General features: G+C 46.7%; 1 protein-coding gene across 1 annotated transcript in view; it reads right to left on the reverse strand.

The window, feature by feature from the left end:
* The window catches only part of MDGA1 (MAM domain containing glycosylphosphatidylinositol anchor 1), a 97,501-nt gene that overhangs the window by 33,039 nt on the left and 45,547 nt on the right, over window positions 1–18,915 (reverse strand). Inside the window, exon 9 of the mRNA XM_027887683.1 lies at window positions 16,937–17,088. Coding sequence (XP_027743484.1) covers window positions 16,937–17,088 — 152 coding nt within the window. The remainder of the gene's footprint in view (window positions 1–16,936; window positions 17,089–18,915) is intronic.

Raw genomic sequence — 18,915 nt, forward strand, 5'->3', positions numbered from 1 at the left:
TGCTAAAACGAACTTTGGCAGGGCTTTCCATGATCCAGTGTTCACTGTCCCAGACACTTAGCTTTCCCCCGCCTCTGATATATCCTCTAGGCTGACAGTTTCCATCGCAAAGGCAATTTTCCTGACAGGCTGTCTCAGTGTTGGTCATTAACTCTGAAGTTACAGGATTACTGGAACCAGGAAGCATGGAGGAAGGTTTACAGCAAATCTGTCAGTGTGGAGAGAGTGAGGCAAGAAGGTGGAGTGAGGACATAGTGGGAACAAGGGCCATCAGCAAGGCAGGGCTGGGGAGCAATGCAGATGTGGTGCTTGGTAAAAACAAGTTCATTCAATCCCTCCTCTGCCTGCCTCCAGCCCTCATGAACATAACTGTAAGTTTGGCTGCCACTGAAGAGCTTCCTGTGCCACAGCCTTGTTCATTTCCAACACGGCCAGGACCCAACAACCCACCTCCTTGATCAGCCTACAGTTTGGACAGTGCTTCCAAGTGAACAGGCAGGACTGGACCAGATCCTGTGATGGGGCAGGACTGGGCCCTGGGAACCCATGGCTGCTTGTGGTTCTCACAGTGAAAAACAACTTTGCACCTGCCTTACAGATTCTGTCTGAAAGAGACCTTTGTACCTAAGCAGATCAGGGTGCAAGTTACTTCCTGCACCCTCTTCCTCCTCTCTGGGCAAGATGGGTCAGAGAGCTGGGAGCTGCTTTCCTGCAGCTTTGTGCCTTCCTGATGCTGCCAGGATCCATTCACATCAACAATGCCTCACGCGTGCTTGCAAGCTGGCATTCCTACTGCTCAGCCCTCCCATCTGCCAGCCTTCCATACCACCACTCTGCCAAGCAATGGCAGAGCTGGCTCCCAGTGGCAGCGACTTCACCTGGGTTCGTTAGCACCAGACTCCCAGTTATCTGGGAGAAGAGGAGCAGTCACAAGCCAGAAACAGCAGGTTGGTGTGGTACAGCTGCCATAGATCTTTTCGGGGCGTGGAACCTCACTGGGAAGGCTGGCAACAGCTCCTCCCCACAGGCTGCCATGAGCTGGGGTGCTGGGAAGGCAGCCAGCAAATAGGAAGAGGTCAGAAGCCATTTCCCTCATCTAGACATAACCTTTAGAAGAGAAACAAAATGGAGAGTCAGAGAGAAGCCTGAAGGCGAGATTCAGACAGTGCAAATTTCACCTCAGCTGGGATTTAAGTGGAATTTGGGTATCTAAAGCCTCTGGGAGCCGTGTCAAATCACGTACTCTCCCACATCATCTAATCCAGGACAAACTGAGAAATCAGCCTCCAGTCTGGACTGCAAAGCTCTAGATCAGATCCTCCAGTTGAGTCTATCCTCAGGGACTTGTGGGTTAAAAAAAATAAATAACTGGCTGCCACCCAGTTTTGGCTGTGAAACTGAAATTAAGAAGTCGTTAATATGATTCCTATGGGTTGCAACTTTCCTGCTTCCCAGAAGAGACCCAGACCACTTGATAACGGGAAAGGCACAGCTGGGGCCCAGCGTGTAACTCCTCTTAGTGTATAGAGGGAAAGTTTTATAAGAGTCTTTTCCCTCTGTCAAATACTTCATATCCAACTCTTCTCTGTGTCCTGTCTCTATTCAATCTGCAACTTGGACCTACACAGAAACTCACTGCCAGAAAGGCTGCCCTCTGCATATCCTTAATATGGTCCCTGCAGTCCTGGCATCACAATAGAATGTCTTTGGATGTCTTTGGAAAGACTGGCTCTTCTCTGTGAAAGGCATCATGGGCCAAACATCTCCCCTGAGCCAGCTGCAGCTGTCAGTAGAGAAAGCCACGTGCACTGTCAGCACAGTTTAAAGGGCATGTGCCAGGGAGAAAAACGGGGCAACTCCAGCCAACCGCTTGCTGTGTGCATGCGGAGCAGGTGCTGGCTTGTAGTCACTAGCACAGGTCCAGCAGACAGAGACATTAGGGCCAAGGTCTGGCCCCCTCTCTGAATATCCTTTGCCTCTCTTATTGCCAGCAGCAGGTCTGTGAAGAGCTGCATGCATCAGCCCGGTAGAAACCCATTTTTCAATCCGCTTCAATTGCCAGCTGTTGCCCTTTCTCCTGCTCTGTGTTCTTTTCTCCCATGTTATCTTGGTATCTCCTTCCTTCCACCCTCTTCTCAGCCTCCCTCCTCCTGATCATGTTGACCCAGTGCTCCAGTTTAATATTGCTGTGGTGCAGTTAATAAAGCAGAGGCAGGCGCAGAGGACAAGGAAACACTGGCCGCCTTATTAGAGATGCTGAAGCCTCAGTGGAGGATCTCATGCAACAAGCTCATTCATCACCAGGCTCGGGAAGCTGCCAACGGGGCCAGAACAAAAGCACTGCGCAATGCACAGCCTTGCCTCTGCCTTCACCTCCTTTCATTTCCAATAAAAAGAGGAAGGGGATAGGAAAGGAAAAAAACCCAAACAAATCCACAGTTTCTACCAGCTGGCTGTGAATATCCCACAGGCTGCAGAGGTGAGAACATTCTTGCAGAATGAGTTCACTAAAAACACCTTACGAAGGGAAAAATCAGCCCCATATAGTACGTACGTATTCACATGCAGCGTATGCAACCTGTCCCTTTCCCCTGCCACTTCTAAGCAGTGTTAGCAATCATGAGAGAGCACACTCACATGCTTATATGTACTTAGCCATCAAACCTCTGGGAGCTGCAAACTGAGAACTGCCCCTTCTTGTTCCTCAGCATCACATTCTGTTGGTAGGTATTGCCTGTTCAGTCCCTTGTCTTATCACGTGAGCTGGCTTGTGATGCTTACAGAGCTTTTGCTCCACTGTGGCCAGCTGAGCCAGCTCATGGTCCAGGAACACAAATTAAGAGACTCAGAGAGAAAACTAGGATTCCACACTACCCCTGCTCGCTGCTGCCACCTCAGCTGGGGCACTGTCACAGTAGAGGAGTCCAAGGCATTTCATCGCCACACCTGTGTTTTCTGTTTATATCAGCTATTAAAGGCAAAAAAGGATGATGTTTTCAGTCTGAATGATGTTTAAGCTAGGTACTTATCCACTAGAAGACTCACTAAAGCCGAAGGATGTTAATAAACACATCTGTCAAGAGTTCATGCTGCGATTCTGCTCAACAAACCACACCAGGGATTCACAAGACTTGGCGTGTATTGTGGAGCCACACATGTGGTCTCACAACCAGCTGTACATTTAGCTACTATGCATACTCGTTTAAGGGAGAAATTAGAAAGAAAGTCTATTTCATCATCAAGCTCCAAGGAATTGTTGCAAACACCAGCTAGAAAAATGCACACTACAATCATGCAGGATCCCCAATCAGCTGATCTGAGCAAAGGAACTGCTCTGCAGGCATCCAGATTCCCAGCATTGCAATTCACTCTTGCCACTCTCTCCTCACTTGTTCTGCTTCTTCAGCAACTTCTCAGCTCAGGGCACAAGCACTAGCTCTGCTTTCCAGGGCCTCCCATCCAAATCCTTTCCATACATACTTGCTGTCTCACCCTTTTTTTCTCAGCCTCATTCAGATTCCCCAGGCTGCTCCTTCCTGTAGCACAAATGAGACAAGGTGGCTTCCCACACTCCCAGTCCATTCCCACTAACTAACCACAGACATGGGCTGCTGGGAAAGCTCCCAGCTCCATCCCCAGCCTCCCCAGCCTCTCCAAAGGAAGAGAATTCAGCAGACAAAGGCAGGCTGATGTGGCACAGCAGGTTCACACATAGACTCCCTCTCTCTGGCAGGCTATTCCTTAGTCCTTGTAAAGCTCCACAGAGAAGCACACTAAACAAATAGCAGAGGGATCAGGAGCCCAGGTCATAATTTCCTTGATCCTTCCACCATCAAGGAATAATATTGCTAATAATAGTAAGATCCATCAGGTCAATGAGTGGCTCCAAGGTTGGTGCAATCGGAAAAATCTGGTGTTTGCTGGCCACGGGATGATCTACTGAACACCTGGTCTACTGACACCTGAGGGGATGCACCTATCTCAGAGGAGAAAAAGAATTCTAGCACATGAGCTAGTGGGGCTTGTTGACAGAGCTTTAAATTAGCTTGGAAAGGGGAAAGGGGCAAAACCAGGCTCGCCAACGATGAGTGGTGGGATGGTGTGCCAAAACTTGAAGAAACCAGCACTCATGGGATCCCTCGATCTTCTTCATGAGGAATGTACCATGCCTGAAATGTTTCTACACAAATCTATGCATCATGAGGAACAAACCAAAGGAGCTCGAAGCTTTGGCCTAGTCCCAGAGATTTGACACCATTGATACTGGTTGGATGTGTCCTGTGATTGGAGTTCCCTGTTGGATGGTACAGGCTCCTCAGGAGGGACAGGCAGAGCAGAAGAGGAAGGTGTATGCCCAGTAGAAGCAAGGTCAAGTGACATGGGAAGAATGCAGAGATGCTGCTTACAGATGTAGGAAGAAAATTTTTGTGGTCAAAGCTCAGTGGGAGTTGAAATTGATGAGAAATGGGGGGGGAGGGGCAATAAAAAAGAGTCTTTTCAAATACATTAATGGCAATAGGCAGGATAGAAATATCATCCTCAGGATGAGGATGGTCACCTCACAAACAGGGACAGAGACAAGGCAGAGGTGTTCTTTGCCTCTGTTTTCAACACGGCTGACGGACCGAGGGGGTCTCGGTGCCCTGAGCTGGAGGACCATGACTGCGAAAATGATCAACTCCCAATCAACCCTGAAATTGTGCAGGATCTCCTGCTCCAGCTGCATCCCTACAACTCTGTAGGACCTGACGGGATGGTCTCCCTCATGTGCTCAAGAGGACAGTCAGTCTCAGCCAAGCTGCCCAGTTTCTCATGATGCATAGACATCCCTGTTTAGCATGGTCCAAAGGCCAGGAGAAAGTGACAGCAGCAAAAGAGCACTTTTCTTCTGACAGGCAATAACACTCAGGATGTGACAGAACCTCCCATTTGTACCAGTTCAGCCTCTTTGTCAAGAGTCTTGGCTGCATTATATAGCTCTGTCCTGCAGTGCTGCACACACTATCTCATATCAGATTTCCCCAGGGGCTGCGACTATGATGACCTCATCCCAACAAAGTCCAGCTATGACAAAGCTGCTCCCTTCCAAAGGGAGTTTTGTTTGCAATCACACCACTGCACTCAACTGTGGATGGGCAGTATCTGTGGCCTTAAACTGGTAACAGCCAGGAAAGAAACTCCCAAGCACCCCATCCAAGGGACTGCAAGGGACTGAGCTTTGTTATGGTGCTGGTAACAGCTCCTGTGATGAATATGGGGCTCTGCAATGCAAAACACCCCACCACCTCAGCACATGTGTTCTGTCCTCAGCTTCTGCCCCAGATGCACCTCCAAAGCTACAGAATACCTTACAGAGAGGTAACTTCAAAGAGTACATGTCATGGACTTCTGAGTGTTGGGGGAAAAAAAAGAAACTATGATTAGAGGGTTTATGTGTGTCAGAATTTACAGTGTCCAAGACTGACAGCAAAATTATCCAAGGGCCAGACCCGTTATCCACTGCTGGAGAGCCCAGCAGATGAGTTCCACAGGTAAAACTAATTCCTTGAGAAAAGAGGAATGAAAAATGCTCAGAAACAGGATCAGGAGGGAGGCGGGGATAGGAAATTTTAGGAAACTCTCCTAAAAATGAGGTTCCAGTATGTTTCACAATGATGGAAAAACCTTCCAGAAATTTGCCCCTTCTCTCCCACATCTTCCTATTCACCCTCGACACATAGCAATGGATTGAGATTCTGATTCTTCATGTCACCTTGGTGCCACAGGGCAGAGCAGAGGAAGGTGGTTTGTCATGTGGGTCCCTTCCAGCTCAGCATATTCTGTGCTTCTGTGAACTGAACACCACAAATTTGATGCTTGGTCTCAGTATTTTGGCAGAGGGATAAAACCCCTCTGCACTGGTAGCTCCCGAAGTTCAGAGAAGGGCAAAGCATGGACACATTCAAGGACACAGCAAGGGAGGTACACTCCTGGCTGATAGGGCCCAGTCCCCTGTCACCACAGGGGCTGCCTCTGCTTATTAATTTTATGTATGCATCACATCCCCTCTTAAAAGTAGTGCGTTCCCTTTAGGCCTGCTCCTCCCGCTGGACGTCTGTTCCAGAGCCTGACCACCCTAATGTTCTCATTTCCAGACTGAATTTATTCACAAGCAGTTTGCACCCAGCTGATCTTGTGCCAATACTGTCCTCTAGCTTAAATGGCTCTTTTCCCTCGCTGCTGCTTGACCCTGATGTTATTATAGACAGCAATCACACCACCTCTCATCCTTTGCTTTGCTAGGCTAAACAAGCTGAGCACTTTGTGACTCCTCTTGTAACACAGACTCTCACTTTCCCTGATAGACTCCATAATATTTTTCTGCATGATCCCACTTGCTGGAGTTCAGTGCCCCAGCGCTGCATATAGGATGTTATGGCACCTCTCTACCTTGCCGAGATGTACCTCAGGTTTCATCTAGGAGTACATTTGCCCTTTCTCACACCTGCACCTTCTCAGCAGCTACTTGAAGTCACCTCACTCATGCACATTGTTCCTTCACTTCAGTAATTTCCCACTATAGCAGATTTCTCTGATAACACCTTACACATGCATGACCCTGCCTTTCTACCACTGCATTTCATCTCACCAGAACCACTCAAGTAGTTTTCCATCTTTCAGATCTCACTCAGAATATCCTGATCCTTCACTGAGATGGCCTTGTCTCCCAGCCTGCTGTCAGGTGTATGAAATTTCAAAGCACAAACTTAATAAGGGATTCTGAACTGACTGACCTGTATCAGCCATGGGGAAGAGGCATGGCTACTCTGGAAAAAGCCATTTTGGTAAGATTTGAATAGTGGAGAAATTTGGTTTGGATATGAAGACAGTCATTGTGATGTTTCTTTATAAACTCTCATCAAACTTCCTGTGCCTGCCATATTGGATTAAAACATGTTCCTTGGTTAGGTACTTCATCACCACCTTGGATGAAAATGATGTTAAGCATTAACAGCGGCAATTAAAGAGCTAGGGTAAGCTTAAGCTTGGATTTATTTCATTTTCCTTGCTTGATAACCTTTACTCATTAGGGGTTTCCAGAGCAAATAATCACATTGCAAACACAAAATTGGCATTTACCACACAAGCACACCAGTGAACTGAAATTCATGCTTATGTTGTTCATCAGTCAAGCACACAGGTTCAGATCCTGGGGTTAAGCAGGGATGAATGGCCAAAGCAAATCCATTATTCAGTCTAAATGAGGAGTCCTGGAAGCTTTTTGTCTGAAACTTTCCTTTGTCAGGAGGCTCTGTTTCCAGACTGAAACATCCCCAGCTCCAAAGAGAGAAGCAACTGAGACCTTCAGTAGATACTGAGGACAACTGTAGCCATCTAGGCTGGGAGACAGTCTCTCTCTCTTCCTCTTGCACAGGCAATCAGCTGCCCATCCTCATTAGGTACCAAGAGCAGCAGTTTATGGCTTCCAAGAGAAACCAAATTGGTGCTGTCATGAATTACTATAAGTGCTTGTTCCACACTCTTCAATAATGTCTTTCATTAGGGGCTGATCAGAAAGCAATACGTATTTTATTAGCGTATGTTCCCTGGTCTATGAAAGAACAGACCTAATCTTCACTCTGACAGAGAGACAGTCAAGCAAAAGTCTGAACTGAGGCTCTCTTCTACAGCCCTATTTTCAATCCTGAAGGCACATGCCATCCTTCTGTTTCAGACTGGAAGCTCTATACTGCTACTGCAAGTTCCTATCTGTACTTCACTATGCGCTGCAGAGCCTGAAATCACCTCTCTGTCTTCTGTATGGGCATAAGTGGATAACAGACAATATCCCTCATGTTGCTTCACATCCTCTCTTCCAGACAGCAATGGTTCCAGTCTCTTTTGAGTCTCACATCTGAAAATCAGCACTACTCAGTGCCTTACTAGATCCAACTTTATACTCATCCCTATGTCAATGAGCACAGTCTCCTCTTCCACCAGTTTCCTTGCACTGGACACAACTGCTTGCAGCTGGACCCACACACACACGTCTGTGCACTGTGCTGTCAGCACTTCTGGGTCCAAGAAGCAGCAGCTATTTGGCTCTGCATAGCCCAAGTTTGCCCAGTTGCAGTGACACTGAGCACTGAGCCACTCTGTCTCGTAAGTTACACTTACGATTGTAACTTAGCAAGCAAGACATGCTCCACCACCATGAGCTGCCACCTCCCAGGCTTCTTTTCTTTGCTTCTCTACAGACCATGGCAGAGCCCTCTGTTAGGGCACCTTCACCGTTGACAACAATTAATAAAGGATGGGGTTGTTGCTTCCTGGAGAAGAAGTAGCCGTTTTGTGGAACTCTGGACTTCCCTGTCTGGTACATGTAATGAAGGTATAATATAGGTATCATTCCAGAGCCTACAGGCAACCTCTTAACTCGACTGCACTTGTGGTCCTGTCTCTAACAAAGAAGAGGCAGCCAGCACAGTATACACAGAGAGAGCCTTACAGCTCCTCACAACACTCCATGCTGCCTGCTTCATTTCTTTATGAAACACAGTCAAAACATCTATCTAGTGCCTACTCCTGCTCATTTGTGACTAGCTATGGGAGAGACTACATCTCTCTTCCAAACCTTCCCCTTCACACACTCTCACCTCTTATCTCCAACACATTCTAGAAAGTGAGAGCCAGGGGAAAAAAAAAAAAAAAAAAAAGCAAAGACAAGAACAAAACCAAAAAAGGAAACAGAAACAGAAGAAAGAAGAAGGAGGGGGAGCAGGGAAGGGCATGAAGGTGCAGAAAGAAAAGATGGTAAAGCAGTAGGAGGAACATCGGCTGACTACTGAAAATAACAGACGAGCAGAGTAAATGGGAGGAAGCTGCATCACAGCCTATCGACAGGGACTTTTGGAAAGACTCAATAAACAGCATGTACCCCTTGAAGCCACTGAAAGAATGTGGAGAAGAAATGCACAAAAAGGACTGACTTTTATCTTTGATACCTGGCAAGCATTTTTCATCCTGCGTTCAGCTTTGTAAAACACAAGCCAACAGCCTGCTGGATATGAACAAGCACAGTGGTGTGAAAACAACATCTCTAGCCTGCAAGGCTGCTCTGAGCGGTGTATTGGTTTGGGGAATCTGATTATCTCTTCTCTCACATTTTCCTTACCCTCAATGAGCACTGAACAACAGTGTTAAGAGCTAGACAGACATGAGATTTTCCTTCTAGATGAGTTTTAAGATCTTATGAGCCTTTCCAGCAAGATTATTCGTACTGTTCTTCTCAGGCACTGTAACTACTGCCAACAGAACTAAGACTGGGAAAACTGTTTCGATTATTCTCTTGTACCAGGCAAGCTAAACAATACCCTGCTTTCTCTCTTGCCCAGTCAAGTACTTGAATTGCATTAGGAGCAGTAGTTATGAAAAGTGAATGTTAAGACAAAATGTCTGCTGGCAGACCTTACGAATGGCAAGACACCTTGTAAAACTTTCAGCTACCCTGTTTTGGGCGGATGAGATTATTTATTTGATCCAGGTGTGATGGAGTTGATTTTCCCCATAGCAGCCCTCACAGTGTGGGTAGCTAGAAAAGTGTTGATAACACACCAGTGTTTTGGCTACTGCTGAGCAGCGCTGCACAGCATTAGTGCTGTCTCTCCAACATTCCCCCCTCACCAGTAGGCCGGGAGTGGGCAAGATCTTGGAAGGGGACATCATATCCAGGATTGCTGACCCAAACTGACCAAAGAGATATGAAAGGGATGGAGAAGGGGGGGCATTTGTTATTATGATGTTTGTCTTCCAGAGCAACTGCTACATATACTGAAAATCTGCTTCCCAGGAAGTGGCTGGACATTGCCTACTGATGGGAAGTATAGAATAAATCTTTTGTTTTCCTTTGCTTCTGTGTGTGGCCTTAGGTTTTGGTTATTAAACTGCCTCTATCTTGATGTGTTTTTTTCCATCTTATTTTCTCCCCCTTGTCCTGCTGAGGAGCAGAATGATAGAGCAGCTTGGTGGGAATCTGGTGTCCAGCCAAGGTCAACCAACCACACCTTACTTACTCTGGATAATCACAGAAGAGGAACGATACCATAAGACTGAGGCACTAACCTGCCACTGGTTATATTACTCATATTATTAATTTTCCCAACAAACTGATTAGAAATTATCTGTGGACTAGGGAAAACCAGCTCAGAAAAACCACTGATCTTATTAAAGAGCAAGTGAATGCAAAAAGACATAATTAATCAGACTAATTCATTAGTTAAGCACCATTTGATAAGGTCTCATGGGCAAAGGGAAGAAATCTCAATAGTGGTGTTGGAAGAAGTTAGGCTATCTAAGGGGACAACCTTATCCCAAGGCTACCAGCCATTTCCACTGAACTCACCTGAGCCATTCAGAGCTGGTCAGGTCTGTGTCAAGCTTCCATGGCCAGCCTTGTAAAAAACACTCTGATACTCTGGCTGACAGGGCCAACAACAACCATGGCTGGGCAGACACCTCCACCTGCAGTGGAGTGAGCAGTGGCCAAGGGAAAACTTCCTTCCTTTGTGCTGGGTGGAGGCTCTTCTGTTATTGACTTAGCCAGTAGACAGTACATACATGAAATGTGCAAAACGCTCCTTGTTTCCCACCCCTACCAAATATCCAGCTATCCTGGAATCTTCCCTTACAACACAGGTAGAGAGGACCTTGTTCTAGCAGCAGGTCTCATTGACATATCATCCCCTGTGACAGAATACTAGGGATGAAAAGAGATTGCTCAACATGCTGTTAGCTGCAGTGATTGATGGTGTGTCCTATTTTCAGGCAGCAGAGAGCAGAGTTGAGGCAAGATCCTGCCCTCTTCACTCCCAAACGCCTGTGGCAAAGTCGCTGCTTTTACCCCCAGGTCCTGCACAGCAATCGTGCTAAGCTTCAAGGACTGTTTGCCCATCAAATGCTATTGATCAGCCCACTTCCACTTCCACCTGTGTGTGGCTGACACTCAGCCCCAAACCTCTCTTCCTCTTGCAACCTAGAAAGACAGTGTCTCCTTTTCCCTCTCTTGCTTTCCCTGACTTTGCATCATGATAGCTGTTCAAGCCATTCACCAAACACACCTCCTTCTGACACACTGGCTTCTTTCTGCACCCTTGTGTACTTCCTCCTCAGTGTTGAGTCCTGCACAGCATCACATATACCACTAGCACAACTGAAGGCAACTGACTTGAGAGCACAGATGTAATTTGCTTATTCTCACTGCCTGAACAAAAGTTGAAATTAAAAAAAAAAAAAAAAAAAAGAAAGAGCATCAATTAATTAGAGTCGAAAAAAGACCTTTTGGCACTACAGAGGCTGGCTCTGCAAGTAGATGGAATTGCGTGGATTTGAGATCCCGTATGACAGCATCTTGTGATCAAACATCAAACTGGCAAACAAGGTAGGCAAAAAAGAAGAGAAGACTAAAGAAGCTTCCTGACTGATGCGATTTGAGATTGAGTCCTGGGCAAACATTGCAAGGCCAAGTCACTGCAGTACCTAATACCAGTGAGACAGGATCAGCACAGCCCACATCAAGTGAAATGATGAACAGTAAAGGGGTGCAGTTTGTCACACCCCACAGTTGGTCCACACAGCATCTGACAAGCAGCCAAGGCCACCATCTGCTGCTTCACAAAAAGCCACACTCCCTTCATGGTTGCAGTCGGCTGGGACTGTGATGCTCTAGGCAAAGGGACTCACACATCCCTCTTCCATGTGCCCTGTCTGTGATCCACACTGGGGCATCAAACTGGGCTATCCAGTCAAGCGACCTGTCAGCTGGAGGATTTTTTGGTCGATGTGGCACCACAAGCCCATTCCCTTTTCCCAGGTAACACCAGGGTGAGTGCACCACAAGGCACATTTTATTCAGGGCAGGATGGGTCCCTCCCTAGCTTACAAGACACAACTCCATCGTTTAAGCTTTTCATGTTCTAGTATGAAAAGCAGGACAGTCTTGTCTGCTTTTAGCTAAGTTCTAAAACAGGTATCCCCTCCTCAGCTCCTGCAGCATCCCCCAGCTGAAAACCCCACTGCAGCACTACTGTGGAAATGCACAGGATGAGACCCGTGGGGTCACAGTGCCCCAGAGAGCCTCGGGATGAGGGTCGTGGACCCAACCTGGTCTGCAGCAGTTGCCTTGGCGATAGCAGCATTGTGCTCTGGAGCCAGCAAAATGTTAGCCCCTTTGTTTGTAAAGCAACTTTGGCCACCCTGAACGGCTCTGCCCTGCACAGAGCTGCCTTCTTATTGAGACTTTGGCACTCCCCAGCCTCGAGGTGCAGCCCTGAGGCAAGCCCCAAAGGACTGCTCAGTTTCCCAAGAATCTTCACCTGAAGCCATGGTTGCATGTCCAGAAGAAAAGGAATTTTGTTCACCATCCAGTGCACAGGGCTGGGCTGCTGCAAGGGCCACCACCTGCTCAAATACATTACCTTTCTGCATCATAGCCTTTTCTAATCTGGAACCCAACAGCATTTTCTAAATGTTTCTAAACATTTATGGACAAGACTGGGGTACTGCTTGCACATCTTCCCTTTCTAGAGCTACCATCCCTTCTCAGTGCATGAAGAGAAGTGAGAGACACCCACTGCCCTCAGAGGGAGTGCCAGTGCCACATGCTAATGAAGGCAAAGACAGCAGTTGACAGACACTACCGAAGTGGGCTCAGAGGAGAGGAAAAGAACAACTCAGAGGCAGAAATGAAGTGATACAAATCCACAATCCATGGGCCTCGGCATAAAACCTCTCCTGCTGTGTTGTGATGGCCATCAGTGGAGTTAACCTTCCACTCTAATCACAGTCATTAAATTCCTGCTAACGTCCCTGTCCTATGTCTGTCCAAACAGCTCTGTTATCTGTCACCTCCCCACACGGTGTGTCTGGCTCCCCACTGCCACAGCTCTCATTAATGCTGCTCTGGCTGGCTGATGAGGCAAGTGGCAGCCGGCTCCCGAGCCCAGATGAGTTTTGTAGACAGCAGGGGATGTTTATCCAACATGGAGGGGATGAAAGTGCAAACAAAGAGAGACCATACAATTACTCAGGCATCGCACAGGGCCAGTCTCATTAAAGACAGTCTCCCTGACAGGAATTAATCTGAAGTGACAACGCAGTGAGCCAATTTAGCAGATGAGTTTGGGGCTTGGCCCAGTGCAAATTTCAGGGGGCAGTCTGGCAGGTAGAGCTGAACCTGCTCCTAGGAGAGGAAAGGCAGGAATGTGTTAAGCTGGCCTGGTTCTGGCCTAAGACTGTTTATGAGAAGGTACAGAGGAGACAGCAGCCTCAGGTCTCCTTGAGGGGCACAATAAAGATTAAACTTTCCTACTGCAGCGACAGCTTCTCCTTCCTCTTTCTCTTGCAGCCTCAGGTCACAGATGGGTTCTAGCTCATTAAGTGCATAGTAATTCGGCCACTATCCCCTGTAACCACCAGCCCAACTCAGATCTTTCCTCCATGATGTAACCTGCTTGCGGTATTAGATGGCTTTTCATTTCTCTGTAATGTTAGAACAGAGCCCTGGGAGGGGATAAAATACACAGAGAGAAAAAAGCAACTTAAAAGGCTTTTTATTTTTTAAGCAAAGATCTGGTCTGGGGAGGCTGCTTTGAATCCCCAAGCAATGAAAAGCATTTTCAGTTGGAATGCAGTGCCTCAGTGCCTTTCTACACTCCAAGAATACATAGAAATAAAAAAGATGACCAAACAAATAGCCCAAAAGCCTCATGGCATCTGCCTATAACCAAAACAACGAAGGCTGTTAACTCATTGAGTTAACAGTAGTAGTTAAAACTACCACAACTGGTAAAGGTGAAGTAAGGTGGTTGGCATCTGGATCATTTCTTGCCTTGCAGCAAGAAAGGAAAAACCTTCCAAGCTGTCAGGATAGACAGCTGTGAGGTCCCTGCTGGTCCTAAGTGGGGAGGTTTTCCCCTCTGAATTGGCACTCAACAAAGCCACTGCCTAAGCCCCCCTGACCTTCGGGAAATAACCACCACTTTGCCAAGATATCGAGCAGAGGCTTTACAAGGAGCTTGCCTCAAGTTGCTATCATATGTGCTTTGCCTGGGCCAGTGGCTTCAAGCTGTCAAGCAGCTTATATGGTTTTAATCAAAAGTTAATCCTTATTCTACTGGAACTGGTACGTCTGCTGCACTGCTTGGCCTGCTCCACAGCGCTGGCAACAATCAGCTCTGGTAGAAATGCACCTGCCTGTCTTGCTGGGAGCCCCTGTGCATTGCTTGGGAAACCATATTCCCCCTGACTGCTTGTAATCTCCCCAGGAATGCACAACCAGCACGACCAGGGAGCCACTGTACAGGAAAAGTTGGAGGAGCCACAGTGCCAGCCAATTAATAAGCAGCACTTTGACTCTCACCCAGCACCTTTTTCAGCAGCTGCAGCAAGCAAATCTAATTCAAGGGTTCCCAGGTGCCTTGCAAACCATCCTGGTACTTGGGGATCTTCACATTACATATGCCAAGAGCTCTTTGAGCAAACCGGGCAATGTGAAGTGAAAACCAGCAAACCATCTTGCAACCAGTGGGCATCCCAGCTGGTTGCCCTTTGGATTCCAGCTCAGCAAGAGTTAATTCTCCCCTTTCCATGCCCTCTACCCCTGATAGCCCCTCATAGCCCCAAGACTGCAGGCTGCTGCTGCCACATTCCTTCATCCTTAAGGTGCTGAGAAGCCCCTGCTATGACCACTGAGGCTGCAGAGCTCCCAGGGCTGGCTGGCTGGGTAAGCTTTCATTAGCTTAGTGTCGGCAATAAATCAGTTGTGTCTGGCTGTGTGCAAGGACCTTTTTACCTAAGGAGAATATTCCATTTCAATCCTAGCTCTCTAGGATTTTTCTGCCACCACAGGTAGTTCCTGGAAAGCCAGCGTATCCAGTGAGGAGAGTGTGCAGGCAAACAGTAGCTCCACATCCAGGCAGACAAATCCCCTTTCTTAACAGCTCTCCAGTCAGTAATGCTTTTTTAAGCTTTTGAGCTTTTCATGGTTATATTCAGTGAGGTCACTATGTTTCACAGTTCAACAATGGAACAGAAGTATGCAAAGCTTACTCCAGGTGTCTCAGGACAGAGAAGAAGGTGTGACAAAGCAGCAGGGTCTGCAGGATATGGAAGAGGGTGATAGAACAAGGGAAGGAGTGAAAGGTCAGGAGATGTCACAAGGCTTCTTGGAGTCCAAGTGAGACATCACAGGGAAAACACCAGGAAGGCAGGACAAGAGTACAGGGAAGTGGCAGGCTGAAGATGAGGGGGGATGTGATCCTCTGGGACAAGGAAATGAAAAGGGACCTCAGTAAGGCACGTGGAAGGGGAGACCTTGCCATGAAATGCAAGTATTTTTGTTGGAGCAGGGCCAGGAGGAGGCACTACTGTGAAAGACTTTTCCAATGTTTCCTGCTTGTGCTTGACAGAAGTGGGAAAAGACTCCCCTGCTTCCTCCTCTCTCTGCCCTCTCTTATTCAGATCCAGGCCACTATGATGAGACCTGTAGCCACTTCTAAGAGCCTGCCCATATGTGAGACTGGGCTGCAGCAGGGCCACAATATCACACTCCTTCAAAACACATCAGTCAATAGTCACAGCTATGTGGTGATTCTGTAAAACAGTAACAGCAGTAACTGGTGGGGTATGAACAAAACTGGGGGGGGAGTGGGGTGGGTGGTGTTAAATTTGCACGGGCACTCAGCTCCCTTCATGTCATAACTTAAAGTGGGTTTCCCTTTTCTTGATCCCTTTCAGTAGGAGCTCAGTGAAGAACAGATCCAAGATTACTTTTAGGAACTGTGCAAAAGGAAAAAAAACCCTCCACATTACCAGAGAAGGATAAAACCCACAAATTTCTTCACTGAGTCGCAGTGCTGATAATAGCAAAACTTGGCTCAGAGGGAAGAGCTACTATGACAAACTGCCTTCATTATTAGAGGCTCCCCTGTGTCTTGTATTATTATTAAGTACTGACAACGTGCTCCACGCCATGTGAGTAACAAACAAAGGCTGTCCCACCCCAGAGAGCTCACAATCAAACGGAGACATAAAACTGGAGCCTACTGTGCAGAACTAGAGGAAAAAGACACTTGAATCTTTTTAATTATTTTGTTTTCTATCTACAGTAAACAAACTTTCCCTTGCAAAATGCATTTGCTTCCCAGCTACCACTGAATGGCAAGAACCAACAATCTTTAGTGTTCCCATTTTTCAAAAATGTTGAACACAGGTGTTTTGTTGAGTGTGGATGAAAGTTCCTGGTAATCCTGCTAAGTTAATGTGCTCTTTAAAAACACCAAACTCTTTTCTCTAACCTTCTCCAACCAGTCATGTCTTCAGATTTCACTGAGTTCTTCCCTCCCGCTCCCACCACCCAATATGACTTCTCTTCAAGCTAAGAAACCTTGAAACCCACTTCTCTTCCCCTGCAGAGTTCATATAGTCCAAATAGCTTAGTTACTGTGACAGTATGAAAGCCCTTCTGCAACACAAACAGTCTGATTTTTTTCCTGCAGTTCCAGCCTGGAAAGCTCTTCAGCTTATTATCTTTTTTCTGTATGAGTGAGGAGGTTGGAACTCTACTTGTTTGAATCTTTGGCCTATAAAATCTACAATACCTACTAATGACTGTAGGGTATTGTTCCCATTAAACCTCAGGTCAAAACACTGAGCATGAACAGTCCAATGAGAGAAGCAGGGCTTTGGAAGACCTGAATTGTACCCAACATCAGAGGTAAAAATGAACACTGAACTGTGCACTTGGCCTGTCTCTTCCATTCTGTGGGGAAGGTGCAGGACCATCAAGATCTGGCAATTTCATCACCTTCAACTCTTAATCAGCAAGGAGACATTGATATAACTGCCTCCTTAAAGGCTTTCTTCCCAAGGGTATATGCTGCTCTCAAAGAGCAGACCTTACCTGCCGGAGTTCCAGACGGTACTTGAGGATGGGATCCACAGCATCTGGCTCCTTCTGTGTCCACTGTAAGATGTAAGAGTAATTCTTGGACTGCTTCTGGCTCAAGGTAGGATTGGGAGTGTCATAGTAAAACTCTGGGCTGTAAGCTTTGGCTGGAGGGGAAAAAAAAAGTAGGGAAGAAAGTGAAAAAGCTGGATCAAGTGGAACATAAATTACAGAGATGTGGTGAAAGTGGATCAGCTCCACTCACCAAATTCATCCACCTGCCTCAGACATGATGGACACCTTTACTGTTACACTGATTTGCCACCATTTTCTGTGACTCAATACTGCTTTCGCAGCCTAAACTACTGGGAGGATTAGCAGCCCTGCAACACCAGTAGGGCATGACCAGCACCTGAGAAGGTGGGAACAACTTCAGTTCTCCAGCTGAAACGAGCTCTAATCTTTTCTCCTTTGCTTTGTAGTTTAGATTGAGATAACAGCTTTAAACTGGCATTTCTCCTGTTTCATCTGCTGCTTTACAGAGACTCCTGCTAACAAACTCTGAGGAAAGATCATTTGGCCAGTAGGTCATAGGAAAAGTGTTATTTTTCACACAGGGACCATGGCATTAAAAAGGAGACCTTGCTCCTTCTGCATCTCCCCTGCCTCGGCAACGCAGTGCTCGAGCCTCTTTGTAGAACAACAGTCAACTCGGCAGCAAAGGGGATGCTGACCTCAGCCTGGGTAAAAACAGCAGGAGCTTTGGCAGGGGCGGAGATGTCTTTTCTAAACTCACATCTCTCCTTAAAAACAGAGTGCAGCAGGACAAGGGAAACACAGGAGAAACGATGTACCAGATAGAAACTAGGCAGTTCAGAGAAGAAGGGACTTCCTGTGATTTCCCTGGCCACTGCTGTCCTGAACCACCACCAAACAGAATTTGAAGGCTATTGCCATGCAACCCCCCAGCTGAAAGACTAATGCACAGGGCCCAGAAGCAACTCAAGGTCTTATCCACAACTGGTTTTGCCCTATTTGAAATTACCTTCATTTCATCCTGGGAACTTCAATTTTTGGCAGGTCCTGTCCTGAGCCAGGCAGGAGCTGGACCTGAACGAAAACCCAGCTCTCTGGGTTCAGGTCCAGTCTGAACCTGCAGTGACCAGAAAGATGAGTAGGCAGCAAGGGACACCAGAGAGCAGAACAGGCATAAACTGTCTCCCCAGGCTGTCTGCTGCACCTTTCCACTTGAATTACAGGTCCTGCCATTCTGTGTGGCTATAATCAGGCTTGACAGGATTCACCGGTCTTTTTTTATGAACTCAGATGTATAATATTGATATTTATTTCCAAGTCCTTTTTTTCTTATTATTTTTATTGACTTGAATTTTTGCACAAGCAAGAAGTTCAGAACCACCTCAGAGACTAATTGATGCTTATTCAACTTGTATTGACTGTGGAAGTCAAGCTTCATAATGGATTCAGAAATAAAATCAGAACTGATGATAATCATCATTCTTGCATCATATTAACTCCTTATTAATTGACTCAAAGATGGAAATGGAAGTTAAATAAAAAAGCCTTTTGGCCTTTTGATAGAAATGCTGCACATCAAAATATTTTCAGAACTTCCTTTCTGGAAACTTTTAGCATTACTGGAAACGTTTTACTTTTGCTTACAGCCTATGGGAAGAGCTGAAGGTTATTCACTCTGTCTTTCAGGGCTCTTCTGTGCTTGTGGCTAGTGGGAGAGCAGGTTATGACCACTGTGGGCTGCCTGATAACTTACTCAGGAGGAATGGGTTGGATCTATCTTTCCAAAATATCTTGGAAAGCTCATCACCCATTTTTAGATGAAAGTAATCCCATCCTGGGCAGATTCATGTACTGTATTTCCAGTACATCCAAACACCCCACAGTCACAAATGAGTCACTGCCTCCTGGTCACATAGGAAGGTTTATGGTCTTTCTCCATAGAGAATAAACAAAACCAA

The sequence above is a fragment of the Empidonax traillii genome, unplaced genomic scaffold (assembly GCF_003031625.1).
Source record: "Empidonax traillii isolate 1590-97213 ecotype Southwest subspecies unplaced genomic scaffold, ASM303162v1 scaffold218:size1087226, whole genome shotgun sequence".
Lineage (NCBI taxonomy): Eukaryota > Metazoa > Chordata > Aves > Passeriformes > Tyrannidae > Empidonax > Empidonax traillii.